At 44.3% G+C, this 23039-nt stretch overlaps 2 protein-coding genes across 2 annotated transcripts; both read left to right on the top strand.

Moving 5' to 3' along the window:
- Positions 1–6036: 6036 nt before the first annotated feature.
- Positions 6037–11755, top strand: LOC123143331 (uncharacterized). The gene is made up of 12 exons (XM_044562211.1): positions 6037–6568; positions 6675–6719; positions 7431–7508; positions 8003–8077; positions 8928–8978; positions 9236–9286; positions 9686–9823; positions 9906–10025; positions 10559–10617; positions 10708–10763; positions 10840–10946; positions 11055–11755. Exons 1-12 carry the CDS (start codon positions 6128–6130, stop codon positions 11367–11369), a joined length of 1536 nt encoding a protein of 511 aa, XP_044418146.1. The 5' UTR covers positions 6037–6127; the 3' UTR covers positions 11370–11755.
- A 4553-nt stretch (positions 11756–16308) lies between these two features.
- Positions 16309–19647, top strand: LOC123143330 (uncharacterized; the record flags this gene model as incomplete). Its single annotated transcript, XM_044562210.1, has 3 exons — positions 16309–17212; positions 17858–17975; positions 19416–19647. Coding segments are annotated over 2 exons (939 nt in total), but the record flags the coding sequence as incomplete, so codon positions are not given.
- Positions 19648–23039: the final 3392 nt, after the last annotated feature.

The raw sequence follows: 23039 nt of genomic DNA, 5'->3' as shown, positions 1-23039 counted from the left end.
AAAAATCAGAGAGAAGGATTCATCGCGTTTTACGATACGGAGCCGCCGCCAAGCCCTAAAACCTCTCGGGAGGGCTGATCTGGAGTCCGTTCGGGGCTCCGGAGAGGGGAATCCGCCGCCGTCGTCATTATCAACCATCCTCCATCACCAATTTCATGATGCTCACCGTCGTGCATGAGTAATTCCATCGTAGGCTTGCTGGACGGTGATGGGTTGGATGAGATCTGTCATGTAATCGAGTTAGTTTTGTTAGGGTTTGATCCCTAGTATCCACTATGTTCTGAGATTGATGTTGCTATGACTTTGCTATGCTTAATGCTTGTCACTAGGGCCCGAGTGCCATGATTTCAGATCTGAACCTATTATGTTTTCATGAATATATGTGAGTTCTTGATCCTATCTTGCAAGTCTATAGTCACCTACTATGTGTTATGATCCGGCAACCCCGAAGTGACAATAATCGGGACCACTCTCGGTGATGACCGTAGTTTGAGGAGTTCATGTATTCACTATGTGTTAGTGCTTTGGTCCGGTACTCTATTAAAAGGAGGCCTTAATATCCCTTAGTTTTCGCTAGGACCCCGCTGCCACGGGAGGGTAGGACAAAAGATGTCATGCAAGTTCTTTTCCATAAGCACGTATGACTATATTCGGAATACATGCCTACATTACATTGATGAATTGGAGCTAGTTCTGTGTCACCCTATGTTATGACTGTTACATGATGAACCACATCCGGCATAATTCTCCATCACGATCCAATGCCTACGAGCTTTTCATATATTGTTCTCCGCTTATTTACTTTTCCGTTGCTACTGTTACAATCACTACAAAACCCAAAAATACTATTTTTGCTATCGTTACCGTTACTTTCATACTACTTTGCTACTAAATACTTTGCTGCAGATATTAAGTTATCCAGGTGTGGCTGAATTGACAACTCAGTTGCTAATACTTGAGAATATTCTTTGGCTCCCCTTGTGTCGAATCAATAAATTTGGGTTGAATACTCTACCCTCGAAAACTGTTGCGATCCCCTATACTTGTGGGTTATCATCCTTTGCTCTTGCCTTTTCTTCCACATCAAGAGTACCAATGAGATCCGGAACAGAAAACTCCTATCTCTCATGCTTCAGTAAGATAGCAAAGTTCCTCCACATAGGAGGAAGCTTAGTGATGATACCTCCGGCAACAAACTTGTCCGGTAGCATACAATTGAAGTGCTCGAGTTCTCTAGCAAATGACTGTATCTCATGAGGTTGCTCAACCACGGAGCGCTCTTCAGTCATCCTGTAATCATAGAATTGCTCCATGATGTACAGCTCAGTGCCATCATCCGAGACCCCAAACTTGGCCTCGAGTGCGTCCCACATATGTTTTCCATTGTCAATTGATGCATACGCATCAACTATGTTCTCACCAAGAACACTCAAGAGAGCAGCCTTAAACGAAGTATCCATTTTTTGAAAAGCTTGTTCCTGTTGGGCATCATACTCCCCTTCAGGTTTGCCAAGAGTGCCGTCATAGCAACTCCTGGTTTGAAACCATAAGACTGCTCTCACGCGCCACCTCTTACAGTGGATACCCTCAAACATAGGAGGTCTCATGGAAGCAGCAAAACCACTTGGTGTAAATTGCCTATAATAAGGTTTTTGGATTGTTGGAAATATGAGCAATTTACCGAATGATTTTATTAATAGAAATACTAGATAAAGCACGACTAGTATACCAATGATAAAACAAGTCATGCGAATTGACAAAGAGAAGGTAAACAACATCTTCATATATAAACTGTAACTAAACATATCTAGAGCAGACAGTATAGCAAGTTGCATATATGAAATAGAGCCTAACATATCTAGGGCAAACATAGAACAAGGAACTGTAGCAGGGCCTCTAATAGAAAGAGGAAGAACACGTACGGGACAGCAGCAGCAGAAGCGCTGGACTTGGGGTCGGTGTCCTCGCCAGCCATGTCGTCGAGGAGGTTGTCGACGTCGGGGAAGAAGTCGTCGTCGGGGAAGTAGTCGTCGGAGTCCGGGGCGTCCGTGATGAAGAAGTCAGTAGTCGCGCGAAGCGCTCCCCAAAAACCTTATCACCCTTCTCCCGTACAGGACTCAAAGAGCTGCGGTTTCGGAGGCCTACTGTCCCGACCTGCGGTGCACACCGCAAGCCGGCATGGGGAAGAACATAGCAGCAGCGTAGTGCTCGGGAACTTGTGGCGAGAGGAAGAAGAAGTTCTGGTGCGTCTCTCTGAGAGGAGCGACCTCCCTTTTATAGGCGCAAGAGAAGGAGGAGAGAGGCTGCGCCGGGAGCTGAAGAGAACGAGGGAGACGAAACGAACAGGCAGCAGGAGAAGAGTTGCTCCGTTCATATTCAATCTCCGCTACAGCAAAAAGTTTCAGCTTCCGCGTGACCTTTCATATACTCGTCGTGCGTGGCAAAAATTTAGACATCGGCTCGGCTCATTCCCGCAACCCGCGGCGCGGCGCGGCAGGGCGAGGCGGGCGGCGGAGGAGGAGCGCGTGGATGTCCCTCTTGTTCTCATCCTCATACATGTGGGGAAAGAACCTCCCTTATAAAGAGGTCCAACTCCCTCTAAACTAGCAATGTGGGACTAAACTTTAGTTCCACCTCTTGCCTTGCACGAATGGGCTGCGTGGGCCTTTAGGATTTATTAGAAATTTCAGAAATTGCTATTGGGCTGGCCCAAAATAGACAAAATTCCAGCAGGTGAGGTATGCAAGAGCTAGCAAGAGATCGGGACAGTTCTTATGCAAGATTCTCATCCAGTGTCCAAATTAATAGAGTATTCATTTACTTTGATTATGAGTTTCATGCAAGGTTTTATGTTGAATGGACTCTTTCCCGTACTCCGTTACATATTATGACGACACGGTTGCATGTCAACACAAATAGGTTAATAATAACATTTTTGCTAAAACTCAAAATTGGTCTGATTCACCTCATTGACTGTCAGATTAAAGTACACTGTGATTCGTGCATTCCTGCCATGAATCTTTTGAGGGAACTTTTGCGACTGGCCTGTCGCAGCCTATTTTCATATTCTTCTTTTCTGGTTCCTTGTTATCTCTTCTCGTTCTGGATCAAACAACGAACTTGTGGTTGTGGCCCATCAGTTGTGTTCTTGTTTCAAGTTGTTTTGTTATCTTGTCATGAACATTCTATGTTGCCACTGATAGAAATGAGTCCTCCTATATATTTTCACATTCCTACCATCTTTTTTCTACTGGTGTGTTAGTGGGGCGACCAGTCAAATCCTTCTGTTGTTTTTATTATTTGCAAGAGGAATGCAAGTGTGTGATTCTTTTTTTATTTTTTCTCATGCAAATATCTCAAATACATCTCTATTACTAATCATGCAATTGCAAACATTGTAATCCGACAAAAACTGCACGAGACACAAAATGGTTGCAACTGGGTTAGTAAGGGGTTGTCAGGGCATTGCATGTCAATCACTAGACATGCAACTTCAAGTTTTTTAACCCGAATTCAATTGCACGAGGCGCAAAGCAACTACAAGTGGTGTCGAGTAGGGGTTGTCGGGCAACATGCAACTGCAAGCCTTGTATCCCGATTTGCAACTGCACGATGTGCAAAGCCACTACAACTAGATCGGGTAGGGGTGTCGGTACCAGTTGCATGTCCACCACTAGACGTGCTATTGCGAACGATGTAACCCGACTACAACTGTACGGGCACAAAACGAGTGCAACTGAACATGCACAAAGCGACTGCAAGGTCGGGTAAGGAGGGTGTCGGTGCCAGTTGCATCTCTACCACTAGACATGCAACTGCAAGCGTTGTAACCCGACTGCAACTGCATGGGGCACAAAGTGGTTGCAACCGGGAGTTGTCGGGACCAGTTGCATGTCCACCACTAAACATACAAGTGCAATCATTATAACCCAACTGCAATTTTACGGGCACAAAGCGATGCAACTGTGGTCGGGATGAGAGTTGCCAGGGTAGTTTGCATATTCACCACTAGATATGCAATTGCAAGTGTTATAACCCGACTGCAATTGCAATGCACAAAGGGACTACAAGGGGGGGTCGCAAGGGGAATTGTTACGGGTCAGTTACATGTCCACTACCAGATATGCAACTGCATACGTTATAATCTGACTGCAACTGCATGAGGCACAAAGTTACCACAACTACAGTCGAAAGGAGAGTTGTCCGGCCAGTTCCTAGTCCATAATGTTTTTTTCTTAACCTTGAACAAAAATCAACTATGACGTCTCTGCTTAATGAATAAAGTATATTAAGTAAATTTATTTTTTAATGTGCAATCTAGGAGTTGTAAAGTTCCTTCTTTTTTTGGTGACACACACATGCAAATATTCATGTTTTTAAGGGGAATCATCATGTGTTTGTTGCATGAAACTCATAAGCTTGTGGCTGGCCTTTTTGTCGTCGAGTATTTGACAGGGAAGATGGATATGAAAGTCCAGCATAAAACAAATAAAAAGACAACTAGCCATGCTGGGGAAATCGGGGAGCTCCTATTCAGCGCTTTAGTCGCGAGGGAAGCTCCCTGGCTCCACGCCTCGACGCTGTTGGGCCGGCCTATCTACTCGAGCGCACTTGTTAAAAAAAACCAAAAAAAAATTCATGAATTCAAAAAAGTTAATGGATTATTTAAAAATGTGCATGGCTTTTTAAAAAGTTCATGAACTTTAAAAAAGGTTCATCTATATGAAAAAGAGTTCATCTAATTTGAAAAAAAGTTCATCGAATTCTAAAAAAAATTCCATTAATTTGAAAATAAAAATATATTGATTTCGACAAAAAAAACTTTGATTTTGAAAACAGTTCATCGATTTGGAAAAAAACTTCACCAAAATTAAAAAAATCATTGACATTGAAGAAAAAGTTCACGAATTTGAAAAAAATCGTTTTTGAAAAAAAAAGTTCATCCAATCAGGAAGAAGAAAAAGGGAAAAAAAAGGGAAAGGGAAAAGGAAAAAAAAGGGGGAAAGGGAAAAGAACAATGATGTAAGCAATCACATAACATGAGGTGGCTGGTTGGTTAGTGCAGTGTGGATGCGATCAGGAGGTCGGGTATTCGATTCACGCCACGCTCAATCTTTTGTTGTTTTAAAAAAGAAAAAAGAAAAGAGATGGATGGGTCGGCCCAACTTGGAGGGCTTCAGGCGCCCGTTTTACAAAATGCACAGTAACCGAAATAGGATATGCTCGGAAACCGAACAAGGCTTTCTAGACGGTCCCTAATAATAATCATTTGTTTAGTTATATAAAATTTCAAAGTGATAGACATAGACTCGCCATTAAATTCATCGCCATAGAATATTCGGTTACAATGAAAGCTATATTTAATTTTCTTATTTTGATGAATTTATTTCCCATACTACTATCACTTGTCAGTTGACCAAGACCAAATTATGTCTCAGTCAACTGAGTTCTAGACGGTCTCTAATAATAATCATTTGTTTAGTTATATAATATTTCAAAGTGATAGACATAGACTCGTCATTAGATTCATTGCCATAGAATATTCGGTTACAATGAAAGCTATATTTATTTTCCTGATTTTGATGAATTTATTTCCCATACTACTATCACTTGAATCCATCAACTAAGACGTAAAATCTCACCCCGACAAAGATTTTAATGAAATTTCTTGTGTCCTTGCGACAATTGGACAAGTGACAACCACCCTTAAAGGACATGTCATGTTGCAAGGCGTTGCCCGACCAAATTGTGATCAGCGTAGGCCTCGTTCGACGGCTACCCTGTTCTTGAATTGCCCAAGTACAACCTATGTGTGCGACATGGCACGTGTTACCCATTCAACCGTGGATTGGTCGCGTGTTCCTGATTGCCTTTCTTGTAATTTTTATCTTTCGTGTGGGCTGTATCTGCAAATGAGAAGTGTGCGCCTGCCCTGTACTAATGTTTGGTTCAACATGGAGTTGGTTGCAAAACAGGAACTCCCAAGGGACCAAACCGCCATCAGAACTTCCAAATAAATAGCCGTCAAACCTTCTCCCTTTTTCCATCCCGCACCCCGCACACCTTCTCCACGCCCTCGCGAGTTAGCGGAATTGCCACGCGAGTCCTCCAAGTTTCTCCCGCCGCGATGGAGCCACCCGGTTCAGGTTCAGGTTCAGGAGCAGCAGAACCGGTCGAGGAGGACCGCATCCACGAACCCGACTCCAACGCCTCCTCCAATGGCGATGGGGCCCCGAGCGCTGCTGCGCCGCCACCTCCCCGCGCGGCGCCCCTCCACCTCGAGCAGGCCGGAGGCGGCGCCGATGGGTCGAGCCCCGCCACGGTGGTGGACCTCCGGAAGGGCAAGGGGATCGCCGCCGGTCCCTTTCCGCCACCTGTTTCCCCAAGCTCCGCGGGCAGCATCCCCGACTCCGCGTCCGCCTTCGAAGCCGGGGGGTCAAGCTCCTCGGCGGGGAGGAGGATGATGGTTCCGAGGGACGCGACGCTGCCGTTCGACTACACGCGGGTGTTCCAGCAGGTGGTACGAGCGGGGCAGTCGGTTATCATCGAGGAGGGCGAGGAGGAGCAGGTGATGGGCGTTGGCGATGTTGTTTCTTTGAGTTTCTTGGAGTTCTTGGAGTTACTGGAGTTACTGGAGTGCGTTCTTGAGCGTTTCTTGGTTTCTTCTCGAGCAGGTGGAATCGCCGCACGCCAATGACGCACTCCCGGGAAAGGAAAAGGTATAACCTGAATCTGGTCTTCTTGCTTGCTCGCTTGTGATTTGGAGTGTGGGACTGTGACCATTTTCTTGTTCGGGGCGTGGAACTGTGATCTCTTAAGTATGTTGAAATCTTGGGGATGATTTAGAGTAATATACAAGCGGAATCTTGGGCAAATGTTGGGGACAGTTTCATGATTATGACCAGGAGTTCTTCTTGCGGTGCAGTATGAATTTAGAACGAACGAGCATCTTGTTGTGATTATTCGAAACTATTCAAGATTTAGGTGTCCAGTCTTGTGCTAATTGATTCTTCTATTCAGTGTGATGACATATTTTGCTGCAAGTTGCTGTGATACTTTAACAAGAAATCCTTAAGCCAAAATGAATCAGTTTTCAGTGTAAATGAGTTGTATTATAGGAGAAATTAGTCTGAATGTTTGCACTGGATTACTTAACTTGACATACATTATCTGGATCCTCAGCCACTTTTATGCAAAAGCCTTTGATCTCTTACTCCACCCTGGAGTTTGGTCGAGAAGTTTGGGCCTTTGGTCATCTGTTACCTGAAAGTTTGAATCTGATTACGAAGCCTTGGAAGTCGAAACTCAGTTCATATAAAAATCAGCAGGAGTAGAGAGGATTTGGATAGCTCCACATTCTTTAATCTTCTTAGTCCTTTCACCTTGCTAATACAAAATCTGTGAATCCTGATGCTAACTCTGTGGAGTAGGAGAAGAAACTACCACAAGTCAAGGTGAGACCCAGGCCTGAAAAGGGGAAATCGCTCTGGAGTCGGCTCAAGAACAAGGTGTGACCTGAATCTTGTTTATTCTTCGCACTTGTGATTTCCTTGGGTGGTATGGCCATATGAGCATTCTTGTACTTACCTACTTTATGTGCACAGAAACTGGAATTGGGATTCTTGATTTCTCTTTGTTCGTGTTAATTCTGGACCTGCTAATTTAATCAAGGCAAGGAATCTTGGTTAGAGCATCATGTGGCATCCTAGAGTAGAGGAGGAATCTTGGGCAAATGTTGACAGCAGTACACACACCCTTGTTGCTCGTGGGTCTTTCCGAACTCTGCATCATATTTTGAAGCGAAAATGTGTGGAAATCAGGAGGTCATCTGTTACCTGAAAGTTTGATTCTGACTATGAAGCCTCGAAAATCGAAACTCAATTCATATAAAAATCGGCAAGAGTAGAGAGGAGTTGGATAGCTCAACATTTTTCAATCTTGTTAGTCCTTTCGCCTTGCTAATACGAAATGTGTGAATCCTGATGCTAACTCTGTGGAGTAGGAGAAACTACCACAAGTCAAAGTGAGACCCAGGCCTGAAAAGGGGAAATCGCTCTGGAGTTGGCTCAAGAACAAGGTATGACCTGAATCTTGTTTATTCTTCGCACTTGTGATTCTTGGGTGGTATGACCAGCATTCTTGTACTCCCTCAGAGGGAGTACTTACCTATTTTATGTGCATAGAAACTGGAATTGGGATTCTTGATTTCTGTTTGTTCATGTTAATTCTGGACCTGATAGTTTAACCAAGGCAAATGTGAACTGTTAGTTTAATTCTGGACCTGTTAGCTTAACCAAGGCAAGTCAACTGCATAGAAGATCCTGGTTTGAGCATCATGTGGCAGCCTAGAGTAGAGGAGGAATCTTGGGCAAATGTTGGCAGCAGTACACACGTCCTTGTTGCTTGTGGGTCTTTCCAATCTGGCATCGTATTTTCAAGCGAATGGCTATCTTGTTGAAATTGCTGTCTGCAAAATGTGTGGAAATCAGGAGGTCATGTCCTGATTACTGCAATATTTTTGTAACAGAGCCTGAAGTCTAATGTACGATCTTCCTTTGTAAACAGATATTGCTACCAAAAGATTTAGTCTAGACATTAGTTCAGGACTGCATAGCCAAATATAATTTCTGTAAATAATTTGCCATTTACATGCAAAATCTCTGACCACTTCAGGATTTGGTTGAGAAGTTTCGCCATTTGGTTGATTGGTACCTGGAACTCGCTCAGAAGCCTCAGAATATAATTTCTTTTAAATAGTTGCTGAAAATAAAGAGCTTTGGACTTGAACGTTTGTAGCCTTGCTATTACATTCTTGTTTTTTTTAATGGGAAAAGGAAAATGCTTGGCTTCTTGTTGATTCTGTGCAATTGTAAGACTGCCCGGATGTATGGACTTTAACTTCATTCTCTTCATTTCTTGTCAAATAGATTTTTCGTAGAGAAGGAAGGCAAATATGTTCAGAACATGTGAAGCACCAGGTTTGTCTCCATTTTACCTAGTGTGATGTTCAAATTTGAAGTGCGTGAAATATCAGGATGAAAGTCCGAGATCACAAGATACTTTGATTCATGGTTCCTGTACGATGAACTGTTCAGAAAGATTGTTTTCTCTTTTATGGATACTAAATTTTATGTTAACTCTTGGTTGTGATAGTTTGATGGAAGCTGAATCGTACTTGTACTTTTGTTGAGTTTATCAGACATTAACTTCATTCTCTTCATTTCTTGTCAAATAGATTTTTCATAGAGAAGGAAGGCAAATATGTTCAGGACATGTGGAGCACCAGGTTTGTCTCCATTTTGCCTAATGTGATGTTCAAATTTGAAGTGCATGAAATATCAGGATGGAAGTCTGAGATCACAAGATACTTGATTCATGGTTCCTGTACGATGAACTGTTCAGACAGATTATTCTCTCTTTTATGGATACTAAATTGTATACCAAATTGATGGAAGCTGAATCGTACTTGTACTGTTGTTGAGTTTATCAGACATTAACAGATATCTTCTTCTTTTCTTATTGAACAGCAACAGATCAATATCAGTGATGGGATTATATATGGCAGTGGTTTTAAAAACCGAATATTGGAATAAAAACAAACTTTCCATCACCTTTTTAGATATGTTGTTTCCATGTTAAAAAATACTCCATAATTTGAATTCTTGTATTTGTGTGGTTCTTGCAGACACGTCCCATCAATGAAGTAAGGAATCGTTATATGGTTTCTTCTAACGAGGCGAACCATCTTGATGCCTATTCGGAAATTAGACTGGTGATTGGAGATGGGGAGTGTTTCTACAGGAGCTTCATATTTTCCTACCTAGTAATTGACCTCCTCTCTTTTTCTTAGCATATGATGTAGGTTTAGTTATTTAACTTTCTCTGTTTATGCGAATGTACAACAGGAGCAAGTTATTGATAGGCAGGACACAGACGAGGAACATCGTCTCCTTCATGTTGTTGAAAGAATGTCTGTGCAACATGCAAATCTTGGATGGAACTCTGAGTTTTCCAGGACCAGCAGAGTAAGTTCTCACCTTCTCCATATTTGTTCTTTCTTGGATAAACATGCTTGCAAGGGATGATGATTCTCTTCAGGTTACAAAGTACACTTCAAGCATCATCTGGCATCTCACTATCTTTGTTCGTCATTTGCAGGAGATGAACAATTGCTTAACAGTAGTGGCATGCCGTCAGTTTTACACAATGTTGGCACAAACTCAAAGAAGCTTATTATGAAGTTAACAACCCGATTGTAACAACAACCTTAAGAGAAATTTACTTGCAAAGGAACAACATCAATATAATTGGGAAATAACATAATTTTATGCTTGTTTGGGCACTGCAACAATGCACGCCTGCTGGTTATTATTGTACAGCCACCTCAGTGTTCTGTTACTATGCTATAGTATATCTGTAATGACTGAAGCTTCTCAGGGAGGTGTCTTAGCTGTGTTCTTTTATATCCTGCCATTGATCAATATTCTGTATGTATTATTGTATCCTGTAGTATGTAATGATTATCAACCATGAATAATCGAGTTGCTGATTCTTTCAGGCATTTGAGGAGCTGATTGAGAAAGTAATGAGATGGAAGGGCACGGAATCAACTAGCAGGTTTTTGATTCTTATGGTTTTCTGCAATTCCATCAAAGTATTGTAGATGAACACATTCCATCTCACTGACATAATATGTGCCATTTTTAGTTGCCGTAAAGAGGAACTTCTCCAGTTCTTCAGCACGTATGAGAAGACGCAAGACAGTGAGAAAAACACCCTTGAACTTACATTTCCTTCTGTTCATCGTAATTCATGTTTCTGACACATTTTATTGGTTAGTTTTTGCTTTCCTCAGATTACTAGTAGCTATCCATATATGCTCGCACAGTGAGGAGTATGTACCGCATATACCAGAGGTCGATGAAGGAAATTGCAGTCTGGAAGTTGTCAGTATCAGCATCCCCTTCCCTTACATTACCTCCTGCTGAATTTCAAGTGCATCCATTGTTGGATACACGACACTCATTTTACCTGACTTGTTGTTGCACAAACAGTGGTGCTTTGAGCAAGTCATTCCAGCTCGTGTGGACGCGGACCATGTTATGTTGGTGGCTTTGGCCACAGCACTTGAGGTCCCCCTCAGAACGGAATCATTCCAACAAGGATATGCTCGAGATATCTACACGGGTCCTGGATTTCCCCGTCCGAATGTGACCCTGCTGTACACGGGAAATCACTACAACATCATCTACCCACGTGCTCCTTCTGCTGAGAGTTCAAGTCATCAGGCTTCCAAGAGAGAAGATCCTGCTGATCAGAGTTCAAGTCATCAGGCTTCCCAGAGAGAAGAGCCTGCTGGTCAGAGTTGAAGTCATCAGGCTTCCTAGGGAGAATATGCTGCTGATCAGAGTTCAAGTCAAGAGACTTCCTAGAACGAACATCCTGCTGATCAGAGTTGAAGTCAACAGATTTTGCCAGATTAAACTTGTGATGGGCTGCTGCCGTTGAATGAGTGTTGCGGAGTTAGTGGTATAGAGTTAGAGTAGATGCACCGATGAAGTTGGGGTAGGCATAGGATATACTTACTTGTGCATCCTTCTCCTGTTGGCTGGTATAAGGTGAACATCCTTCTGCTGCTGATGAATACAGTAATGAAGCCGATAGCCATATACTTGTGCATTCTTTCTGGTGCCACTGGATTGATCAATTGGCATATATACAAGGATGAATGCAATCGTATAATTAGTTTCCGTGATTGGTTTATTTGTGATTCTTTCTATCTCTGCTGGTTACCCTGCTTGTGTTTGAACCTGTATGGTAATCCAATATATTCCAATAGTAGACTAGAATTGTACATGATGTGCATCTTTGAACTGTTCCAAGTCATCTGAAGAAGATGAACAATTGTACTCTTTCGGTTGCATCGTCCCAAGTTGTGGAAACAACAGTCTTTAGCAGTGTCATCCACGGCCGGATCCAGCTCCTCAGACGACGACGAAGGAGAAGAAGAAGGAAAATGGAACAACTGTATTGGTACCAGACATCAACATCTGGAGGCTTCAGACTTGCTGCAGTCCTGAGATAAATTCATCTTCAGATTGGATTGGATCAAAGTGAAAGGATTCCAGGTGTCATTTACAGAGCGGGACAGCTTCCTGAAGAGCATACGTTCCAATATATCATTGCCCATCTTTCTAGTTCTGATCCCCGTTGGAAGAAACTACTGGGATAGAGCAACTTTTTCTACACCATACGACCTTTTCACTAATTAGATAAATTCCATCATATTGGAGAGACTGAACCACACACAGACAAGAAAGATCTTTGATACAATCAAAAGTTACATCAAGGACATGTTTGGTTGCTTGCATCCCACCATGCAGGCTCCGGGAGACCAAATTCGCCTGTTTGGTTAGCTGGGTTGCATTGAAATCTTGGCCCCGCATGAACCTCAAAGCACCGCTCAGTCAGCCCTTGAGAAACCCCCGAATCGGCAATTTCCCGGGAGCCAAGCTCTCCGTGTGCATGGAGGGGAACGCGGCATCAAGCTCGTGCGATCGGGGAGAGCGCGAAATCGCGCGAGTACCCGAAAAATTGGTGGGAGTAATTTCATCATCTCTCGCCAATTGCCTCCACCTATTTAACACCCCCCCCCCCAACTCACTGCCCTTAACTTGCGCCATCATCCCCCATCCCTCCCATATGAGCTCTCCGCCCCAGGAAACCTCCTCCCCCAACGAGTAGGTAAGCGGCACCATCTTCTTAGGTCGGCGGCGGCGATCCTTCTTCCTCCTCTTCTTCGAGTTGTTCCGTGCCTCCTCCCCGCTCCTCCGGTGGCGGTAAGTAACATCAGACCCTACTTGTTGTTGCCTAGATCTATGAGTATGTGCTAAATTAGAGTACATCTACAAGTAGTAGGGTAGGTTATGCAAGTATTTCTTCATGAATGTTGTGTGAGGATGTGGTAGATCAGATGGTAGCGGTGTCGTCTTGGTTTATGATAGGTTTTGCTTGTCGGTAGTGATGATTTCATGGTGTTGTGTTGGGATTGATGTTTATGTGCTAGTATTACATGCTTTCCATGTCGTTTTTCATGCTAGTATGGTAGATTTGGTAGTGTGTTGAGCTTCATGATAAATCCATGCTAGTGTGGCAGATTTGGTAGTGTGTTGAGCTTCATGATCAATTCATGTTAGTATGGTAGATTTAGTAGTGTGTTCATCTTAATGATCAATCCATGCTAGCATGGCAGATGCATTATTCTTGTCCGGTTAGTTCTGATACTAACCATTGTAGGCAATGACCAAGGAAGAGTATAGTATAGTCAGGCCCTTATTTTGTCGGACATCAAACAAACCTTTGCCTCCTATGTTGAGAACGACCATCGTTAACTCAGGATGCAAGGGTGTTTTAGAGGCCTCACTTTGTGTTCTTTAGTGGTGGCGATGCTTGTGGCTGATACCAAGGCGGCCATATAAGGCTGCCAAGGCATCGTTGAGGGGGTCAATGAAAGGGAATGCGATGAAATGAGATCCTTTCATGTCCACCTTTGTCATGTACAAGATGTTTAATATCATCGTGGGAGAAGTGAGGATTGATAAGGGCTTCATGGAGGTGCATCTGAACGTTGTTGCCAAGATGGTCTTTGAGTTATGCGACACGGAGTTACCTTAACACAGGTGTACAACCATCTTTTGAAAGTGGAGAGCGAGATGGATCCAGGTGTCAAAGCTTAGAAAGCTTGGACGTGCACAATGTGACTAGGACACCTTCACCATTCTATTGGAGGTTGAGCACTACGAAGGCCACATCGCGGTTAGCTAACCTGTAACTTGTTTCACTCGATCTAACATGCCAATCACAAATAACAACATTGCCTTTAATTCTTAGGATCACCCCAAGGATGTTGAGTACCTCAACAAGCCCATCCAGAACTACTCTCGGGTGCAGACCATCTTCTCTTGGGGTCTGACTATGGGCAAGCATGTCATGGGATCCAGTGAGCCTCTCGATACACCAATCGTTGAGTATCCAAACACACAGGAGTTGGAGACCATCATCCTTGATAACCCCGACAAGCCTCTTATCATATTCCTACTTCTGAGAGGAAGAGGGGCACCTTGAGAGACAAGGAGCTGACCATCTTTACCAGCATGACGAGGCCATCAAGGAGGTGGCATTCGTCTTCAGGGACAATTGTATCTAAAGAGTTGAAAATGTTAAGAGAATCAATATGTTATAAAACTACTGTGGATTTTAATAAACACATCTAGAAAGGTGATCGCAAGAAGGGGAACAATTGTTTTAAAACTACTATGCAGGAGCTCTTTGACCCGCACACTGGAGAATGAGATGAGGTATTATTCATCCGAGAGAACAAATAATTTCTTGGAAGTGGAAGCCAATAAGATACTTCAAAATTCCTCTGTCATGGAACATTTATTACTCGACAATACACTTGATTGAATACTTTTTTCCGTTCGATCTTATTATCACCTTGAATGGGACTCGCAATATGAAGAAATTTTGGCATTGTGATAAGAAAGAAAAGAAGAATACGGTGGGCTTTGCCTTGAAGAAGAAAACCGGCTGGTTTAGCCAACTTGGTTTATTAGTCGAGTGACGGGCGCACTCGACTTCACATCCCCATCCGCACAACAGTCAGCAGTGGGGAGGGCGAGACGAGATGACGGCCAGCCCATGGATATGATGCTTTATTATGAAGGTCATGCAAACAATTCCAAGAAAAATGTCATTGATCCCAAGAAGGGTACCCATAGAACCCTGTCAACCTCCAATCAACCTCAACACCAACCATAAAAACAACATCAATGAAATTGGATGACAGATAGTTTAACTCCACTTTATTAATATGGTTGAAAAACAAAACAAGCACCTCGCCCTACCGTCACTTTCTTGGATGTACAAATCATCAAAACTTAACTTTTCCCCCAAGAAATTAGATTTATCCTTATTCAAGCGAGATATCGAGAGGAAAATCACATCCGCTCCCACTCGCCCCTTGAGGTCTAGGAGCTCTCAAATTGCCATGGTGGAGTACCATGACAGTTCCATCTCATGGTTTTCATTGCTCTCGGCGGTACCCCTTGAGGGAGCCTTCCGATTCATAGATTGAACTTGCACTGGTACTATACTACCACTCCAATAGTTGCCACAATAGTTGTTTGCGCTTTTCTAGGGGGGTTCCCCCGAGGTATGTTCCCTTCTTCTGTCCCTCCTCAAACTGATCCACCATAGTTGCCACAATAGTGTTTTTGTCAACATGAACAATGGTGCCTTCAGTAGTTGGAAGGGTGACTTGTATTGCAGGGTCACCATTCTCGTTTGAACTAGAATTCTCAGCAGCTCTCTTTCCCAAAATACTTCATCGTGCATTCAGTACGTGCATTGTTCAAAGCATCATAATTATTATTCTGCAACAACCCATTAAACCGCCAGCTACTAGTAGGAATTACGTCAACACCCATAAGCCCTTGCCCGCAGCCTGTATCTTCAATTCCCGCACCTCTACCTCTTTCGGTGAATCCACCGAAGTTTCCATCAGAATCTTGTACACCTTCAGGACCATGACCACCACTTCCCCGACCTCTGCATCTGCCCACATCTGCTAGGATAAAATTACCCCACTCAAGACAGGTCTTGTCATGTTCGCCGTCGCCACATTCTTGGTGAAAACGACCCAGCAGACCGCAGTTGCCACCAAAGATAGGAAGTTTTTCATACTTCACTTGGTACCACTCCTTCTTTTCCCCTTTTCTAATGGATACAAACCAACATTCATCTTAGCTCACAAGAATTTGATTTGGACCTCGAGAATTTCTAAACACAGCTGGCAATCTTATTTGGACCTCCAGAATTTCTCCCATGGATCTACACACCCTGTAATTATCTGATCATGCAACAATTGTCTATTAGCCTATGCACTTTGCGCCCAGACTTGTCAAGAATCATGGACCTCGGATTACGAAAGCCATCATACTCCTCAATGCTTGATTTCTAATAAAGAACCAGGATCTCATTACCATACCTTTATTTCAATCTCCAAGATAACCAAACTCACAACCGTGAACAAATTTTGTTCAATCTTCCTTCAAAACGGCAAAAACATCTTATATTTTGAGATGGGTACTATACATCTTTAGCCGGATTCCAAGCTTCACACGGTTATCGTCAGCAGACAGCTCACCAGGCAGAATCCCCATTCACACGGTTATCGTCCGAGCACACGCGCTTCGGTCACACTCACAGCCCGCACCAACTGAGCACAGCAGGAGGGCGAGATGACGACGGCCAGCCTTCTCCGCCGCCTCCTCCTCCCCAATCACCTTCGAGCCAGCTCCGGGCGCCCCCTACCGCCTCCCCCGCGGACTCTTCTCCTTGGAGCTCGACGGCTGCTACATGGCCCTAGGATGGCGCCACGGCCTCGGGCTCTTCTTCCACAAGATCCGGTTCGAGGTCCTGGTGTGGGATCCCGTAGCCGGCCACCAGCACCTCCTGGCCGTCCCCCCGGATTTCGAGTTCCAGGGGGCCAAGGGTGATATCAGCGGGGCGGTGCTTCGCGCCGCCGGAGACGCCGACCACTTCCGGGTGGTCATGGTAGGCAGCAACGGGAAGCAGCCTAGAACAGTGCTCGCCTGCGTTTACTCGTCGGAGGCCGGCGCATGGGGCGATTTCATCTCGGCGCCGCTTCCACCCGAGGGTTTGTTCATTTTCAGGTCCCAGCCCGCTGTGCTGGCAGGGGGTTGCCTTCACTGGTCGCTTACCATGGCGGGTTCGAGAAGTATCCTCAAGTTTGATTTGAACAGGAAGAGCCTAGATCTGAGGTTGCTGCCGGGGGATTATTATACCCCGCTCAGTCCCGTCAAATTCGCGGTTATGCGAGCAGAGGGTGGTGGGATGGGTTTCCTGTTCTTATTCGGCTTCACCGCCGAATTATGGAGTCTGAATCCCAATCGCGACGGTGTTATGATATGGGAGCCAGGGAGAAGTATTGAACTGGACAAGTTACTTCGGCTAAATCCAGAGAAAGATACCCCACATGTGATAGGGTATGCGGAGGAAAACAATGTGGTGTTCTTCTGGACAGTTGTTGGTGTCTTCATGGTCCATCTTGACTCATGGTGGTTCAAGAAGCTCTCTAAGACTAGTCTCGATTCTTGGTACCATCCATTTGAAATTGCCTATACTCCAGGTACTAGCATTCATTTACACTGTGGATATGAAAAAACCGAGTTAATTTTCGATTACATGTTGTTCACATCCTTTCGTGTGAAGTTAACAGTTTTAAGTAGTGGCATATCATGTTTTTATTTTCAATGGACACCGAGATTGGCTTATTCTTTCTATAATATAACTGAACAAAATTTCACGCTTGCTTGCCTACTGAAATATGCAAGAGATGTATCATGGTAGTGTTAGCACATAGCTGCAGTGCAGTGTTTGTTTCAAGATGAGATACATAGCATTTTGAAGTTGAAGACAACTATATTAAAAAATAAAGTTAGCTTGAACCAACTGCAATGTCAAATAGTAGCTCAATTGGTACATTTGGAAGCTTAACAGCTAGTTAAATTTCTGTATTTCAATATTGTTATCTCTGCTGATCTTGGTAATAATCTGAAATCCATAACAGGGACTTGGTATGCAATTTACAAATAATTGTCCATTAACAAGCTCATTTATACCGTGAAAAAAAATTCAATAAATGGGGTTCATTTCATCGTTTCAAATTACAGCTACGAGTTTATGTTAATATGTAGTTGATGCCTCCTTGTATCTATTTGGTTTTTTCTTTGCAAAGTCATTGGTTGTTTGAATTCTTATGTTTGTAAAACAGGCATGGTGGTGGACATGATGGAGCTAAAGTTGTGAGTCGTTGGCGGATGACACGATGGGCACAATACACAAAACAATTGTTCAGTTAGATATGCTATTGTGATGTATTGGTTGAGCAGGTAAGCTTATCTTCTGCATGCAAGTTGAGGTATCTGAACTGTTCTATGAAAATGTGTCCCCTTCATTATTAATAACATTTCTCAAGTACCAAATTTCAAGAGATCATTTTCTCTACAATAGCTTGCTCAGCTATTGCCCACCTAGCAACTTCCCATCATGCTTTCATGGATCGCTTCCTTCTGGATATTTTCTCAAGGCCCTGCTTCCTCTTCCTCAACAGTTTTCCATTCCCTTCGCCATGCCTTGAGCTAGTTTGGCGGGGAATTTACTCATGTTCTACATCCCCCCTCCTTTTTTTCACTAATCCCTACCCCCTCCTTGGGCTGGATGATCTCTTTTGTTTTTTGTCCTTGCCATTCAGATTCAACTACCTTGCAGCCACTTTATTTCCCTGTTCTTGCATATGTCTGTGCCTTTTCATGGATGAGAATGCTGTCGTGTTAAGTGGTAGCAGAATGACATACTTCCTCTTTAGATGCTTTGCAAAAAACCTGAATAATCTTTTCTTCGTTGGCGGTTCTTGTAATTGGGTGCTGGTAGATGGTAAGGTTGTGATCGGTTTGGCTGAAAATTAGGATCTGCGTGAGTGTGATCTGGTTACCGCCTTACTGGAGTGAGATCTCCTTGTATAATGAGTACCTTGAGTACCTTCATGTTCCCTTGGTACAGATTTCTGAATGACCAAATAATATCCTTTGTACTGAAATTTCTTTTCCCATTAAAACTTCTATGGACCAAAAGGAATCATACCGCATTTCTTATCATCATCTCACAGATTCATAGTTATTTAGTTTTTTTTAATTATAGTATAAATACATCTAGCTTAACAAATCCTCATGAAATAAATGCCTAATGGGCCATATATGTAGCTTGACTGAAGATCTTGAAAAGGTCAGTTGTCATGTCTGCTTGCAAACTGACTATTGCTGTTTGAAGTACAACAAAGGCAATTCTGCACTAATACTAAGTATTTTCAGCACACAATTCTTCTAGTCCGATATATATGCACCCAATTCAGCACACAACAAATGTTTATTAGCTGATTCAAGCTGTACTATTTTCAGCACACAATTCTTCTAGTCCGATATATATGCACCCAAGCCATTTGATGTATACAAGTATTTCGATTCCCCCTGTTCTCTGTTCTTGTATACCTCCTTGTTCTTTGAATTGCTTGCTGTCAGTTCGTTGGAGTTGGAGTGAAAACCTTAGTTTTATGTTCAGTAATATGGAAGCTTATGTAGATGTATCTCAGAAGCAAGTATGTATTCAGAGAGAATCCCCACCTCTCTCCAAAGTTGGGTGGATGATTTTCACATGTGTAACCATCTCTTTGTTATGTGGTTATAAACATTTTTCAATCTGTGTATGGTTGCTATGAGTGGAACTAATTTTGGAGCAGCGGAAAATTCAAAATTTTATCGCTGCCTCCTTTTCAGGTCAGCGGCATGAGGCTTGGAGTGTGCTTCTAGAGAGTTGGACTGGGAGAGACTTTGTACAGGACTTGTGAAGACTCATTTGTAGGTGTTCTCACCATGCATCTTGGTTGTGTTGCTATATATGGCTGTCAGACATATTTTCCATATGTATCTACGGCTTGGTTGAACAGCAAATGTGTATGCATACATCTATAGACCGTACTGGGAATATATATGGTGATTAGTAGTAGTACTTCAGTAGTAAGCAAAATACAAATTGATTTACCTGTTGTCAAAGATGGAAGCAGAAAGATTGTCTGAATGGGAGGATCGGCTGCTGGAAAAGAATATGCAAACTTCATAGAAGACCCGAGGGAAACAATAATACACTATCATAGCACTAAATATATAGCAATCTAAGGCGACTGAGGTTCAGGGAAATATCAGACTTAACTAATTTATTAAAACTTCATACGGCAACTAATTGTGCGGTATGAAATCACTTAATACCCCTCTTTTGATTCAAATAATTTTGGAGATACAAGCACACATATGGATAAATGAAGTCTTAGCATACGAATTGTGTATATTTGCGTGTGTCCCATCTGCGTAAACCTATAAAAACCAATTATTCAGATCTGTCAAATATGTAGATGCATTCAGGCTGTAGTTTTTTCATTCATCAAGAACTCTATCGTGGGCTCATACCTGGGCAGATTGGAGGCCCATTGCCATACGAAATAAGGCCACTGAGGCACTGACCTGTAAAAAGACTGAAATGGCTACTAAGTATCCCTCCGTTTTCTTTTTACTGTACTTGCATATAAGATTTGTCTTAAGTCAAACTTCATAAAGTTGACCATAATTATATACCAAATTATGAACATCTACTATACTGGAGATATACAATATGAAAGTTAATTCAAGTGATGCATCTAATGATATCGATTTTATGTTGTGATGAACCTTGATATTTTTCCTATAATTTTAGTCAAACTTTACTATGTTTGACTTGAGACAAATCTTATATGCTGACTAAAAAGAAACGGAAGAAAGGAGTACTTGGAAGTGAACACTAGATTGATACTACTGCTTTATAGACACTCTTCCCCAAAATAAACCAGACAAATGGCATTAAAATTCATCAATACATGCGACAATTCACTGAATTAACTTTTGTCCTCCTCTTGTTTGGACAGAGCCTTGAGCTTTTCTCGAATTTTCTGGACCGGAGCAATAGCAGGTTGGGGCTGGAGCCACATGCAGCATCCACGACGCAGCGGCTTCACTAACTTGGCCTCGCCATTGATGAGGCTACACCTGTACACACGGCTCATGAAGACGAAGTAGGCGCACCCGCCCTCGATGCCCAGCTGCGCAGCGTCGACGCAGAAGCTGGCCCGGGAACCGAGGAACAAGGTGCGGTCGCCCAAGCTACTGGCGTCCCTCATCGCCCATCGCATCTCGCCGCCCGCTCCTTCTTCCAGCGTCTGCACCGTCACTGATAATGGCGGCGATGGGTCCCCCAAGTAGTGATGACGACGCCATTCACGCTCCATGAGGATGGATGCTCGCAACAGCTCGCCACGGGACTCGAGGACGTAGCTGCAAAAGCCGTATCGTCTGTCCTCGGCTTCACGACATGGTGTCTTGAGCTCGCCGACGGATGTGTACTGGTCGGTGTTGTCTTGGAAGTCCAGGATGCAACACCAGAACAAGTCCTCCCACACCAGGGCCTTGTCGTCGTGATATGCAGCACAGCAAAAGTTTGCCAACCTATTCAGTCTCTTTTTCATGACTGCCCACGCCGCCTCGCCGGGACGCAGGACGGCCGCCGTGAAGATCGCCCCGTAACCCTTATCACAGGCTCACAGCTGTATAGAAAGATGGTTCCGTCGCCATAGACGACGCCATGGGGATTCCTCATCCGCTTGATCACATCGCTGTAAGTGTCGGTATCATCAGGGAAAGGAGGCAGGAGCTTGGTGGTTCCAGATACTAGGTTGATTAGTTTTGGCTCAGGACCACCGGTAAAGAGCCAGACGGCCGTGCCATCTGCGCTAGCCACCCAGTTCCTGCCGCCGCCTCCCGTGGATGGAGCCGCGGCAGCGAGGACGATGTCGTCGTTGTAATCGCGGCGGTTGCTCGATGACGCATCCTCGGAAGAGACTTCGACCTCCGAGTAGACCACGGGGGAGTGCATGATCTGGCCGTCGTTGCTTGGCCAGAGGAGCCATGGCAGGAACTTGGGGCGCGTGGCCGCGGAGTGCAGTCGTTCCCGCCAGGACGTGCAGACGCTGTGGAAGCGGACGAAGTCGACGGGGTCGTGCAGACGGGCGGAGACGGCGAGGAGCATGTCCGGCGAGAGATCGGACCACTGCCGGGATTTCCTCAGGGCGGACATGCCGCCGGGCTGCGGCGCCTGCGCAGCGGCGACGGGGGTTTCCATGGGATCAAATCAGAGGGGATCAAGATGCGTAATCAAGAAGAGATCGGATCAGAGGGGCACCATGGACTACTCGACCCTAGCGTGATTACGTTTAAAACAAAGAAGAGATTACGTTATTTCAGTTTGTTACCAATACCAAAAACATGTACTGGCAGATAGCTTTTCAGCCGACTTAGGGCCAGTTCTTTTCGGTGGATTCAAATTTTAAAAATAAGCTACTTCCTCTCAGTTTAAAAATAAGTCACCTTATTAAGACTTCTAAATTGATTATCCCATAACTAGTTTGAGAGACGGTTTATGGTAAAAACTACGGAACACTAACGCTCATACGTGTGGGGCGTTACCCAACTCGCACACACGCCTCGATCGTCGTCCACTGCCTTTTGCACGAATCTTGGCATGAAAAGGTTGATTTTGTGTGCCACGTAGGACAAGTCGCGTATGTGGCGTGTAGGCGAGTTCGTCCGCACGCCGGTTTTTCCTCCGAGGTCAGCGGTTGCCAGTCGGGCCGTGTGGTGGGACTGCCGTCACGCCCGCACGCCACGCCCGATTGCGGTTGCCGTCTCCCACGTCTCGCTACTTCGCTCTCCCCTCGCGGTTCATTTACTCCCCTCCCCATTCATTACTCCCCAACCCACTATCCACACCAGTTGCATTCGATTGAGGAGAAACCGAGAGGAGAAGGCGACGGCGGCGGCGGAAGAGTCGACCGCATTTGCGGCCGTTGGTGGGGCTCGCTGAACCGGAGCGTTGTCGCCGGAGCAGCCGCAGATTGAAGGTAAGGCTCCCTCCCGTGCTCACATTCCTGCCTGCGATTTCCGCCCCGTCCATCTGTGGTCAATTTCCGATTGAGTTTCCTCGAGATTCCGGCCGATTCGCGGTGCTCCGACGTCCCGTCGGCGGTGGAGTCGCGTGCTTGCCATTTAGGGTGGCATTGCACAATTTCGTCGCCGCCGCGGTGGCAGTCATGCCGGTGTGGCTCGGCCTGTCCGCAGCCACATCCGGTTTTTGCCATGCGATTGAGCGGGCGATTTTCTAGATGTTAGTTATGATTTGCCTCGAAATGCTATGGCCATCAGTGTAGGGAGTTTTTTGTTGTTGAATTCAGGGTATGATAGTTGCGAATGAACCCTAGATCTAGTTAGGTGCATTTCAAAGTGCAAGATAATGGCAGCCATGGCATTTTCAACAACTAT

The sequence above is a fragment of the Triticum aestivum genome, chromosome 6D, assembly GCF_018294505.1.
Source record: "Triticum aestivum cultivar Chinese Spring chromosome 6D, IWGSC CS RefSeq v2.1, whole genome shotgun sequence".
Classification (NCBI taxonomy): domain Eukaryota; kingdom Viridiplantae; phylum Streptophyta; class Magnoliopsida; order Poales; family Poaceae; genus Triticum; species Triticum aestivum.
Note: the sequence above shows the minus strand (reverse complement) of the source record. Positions and strands in the feature narration are given on the sequence as shown.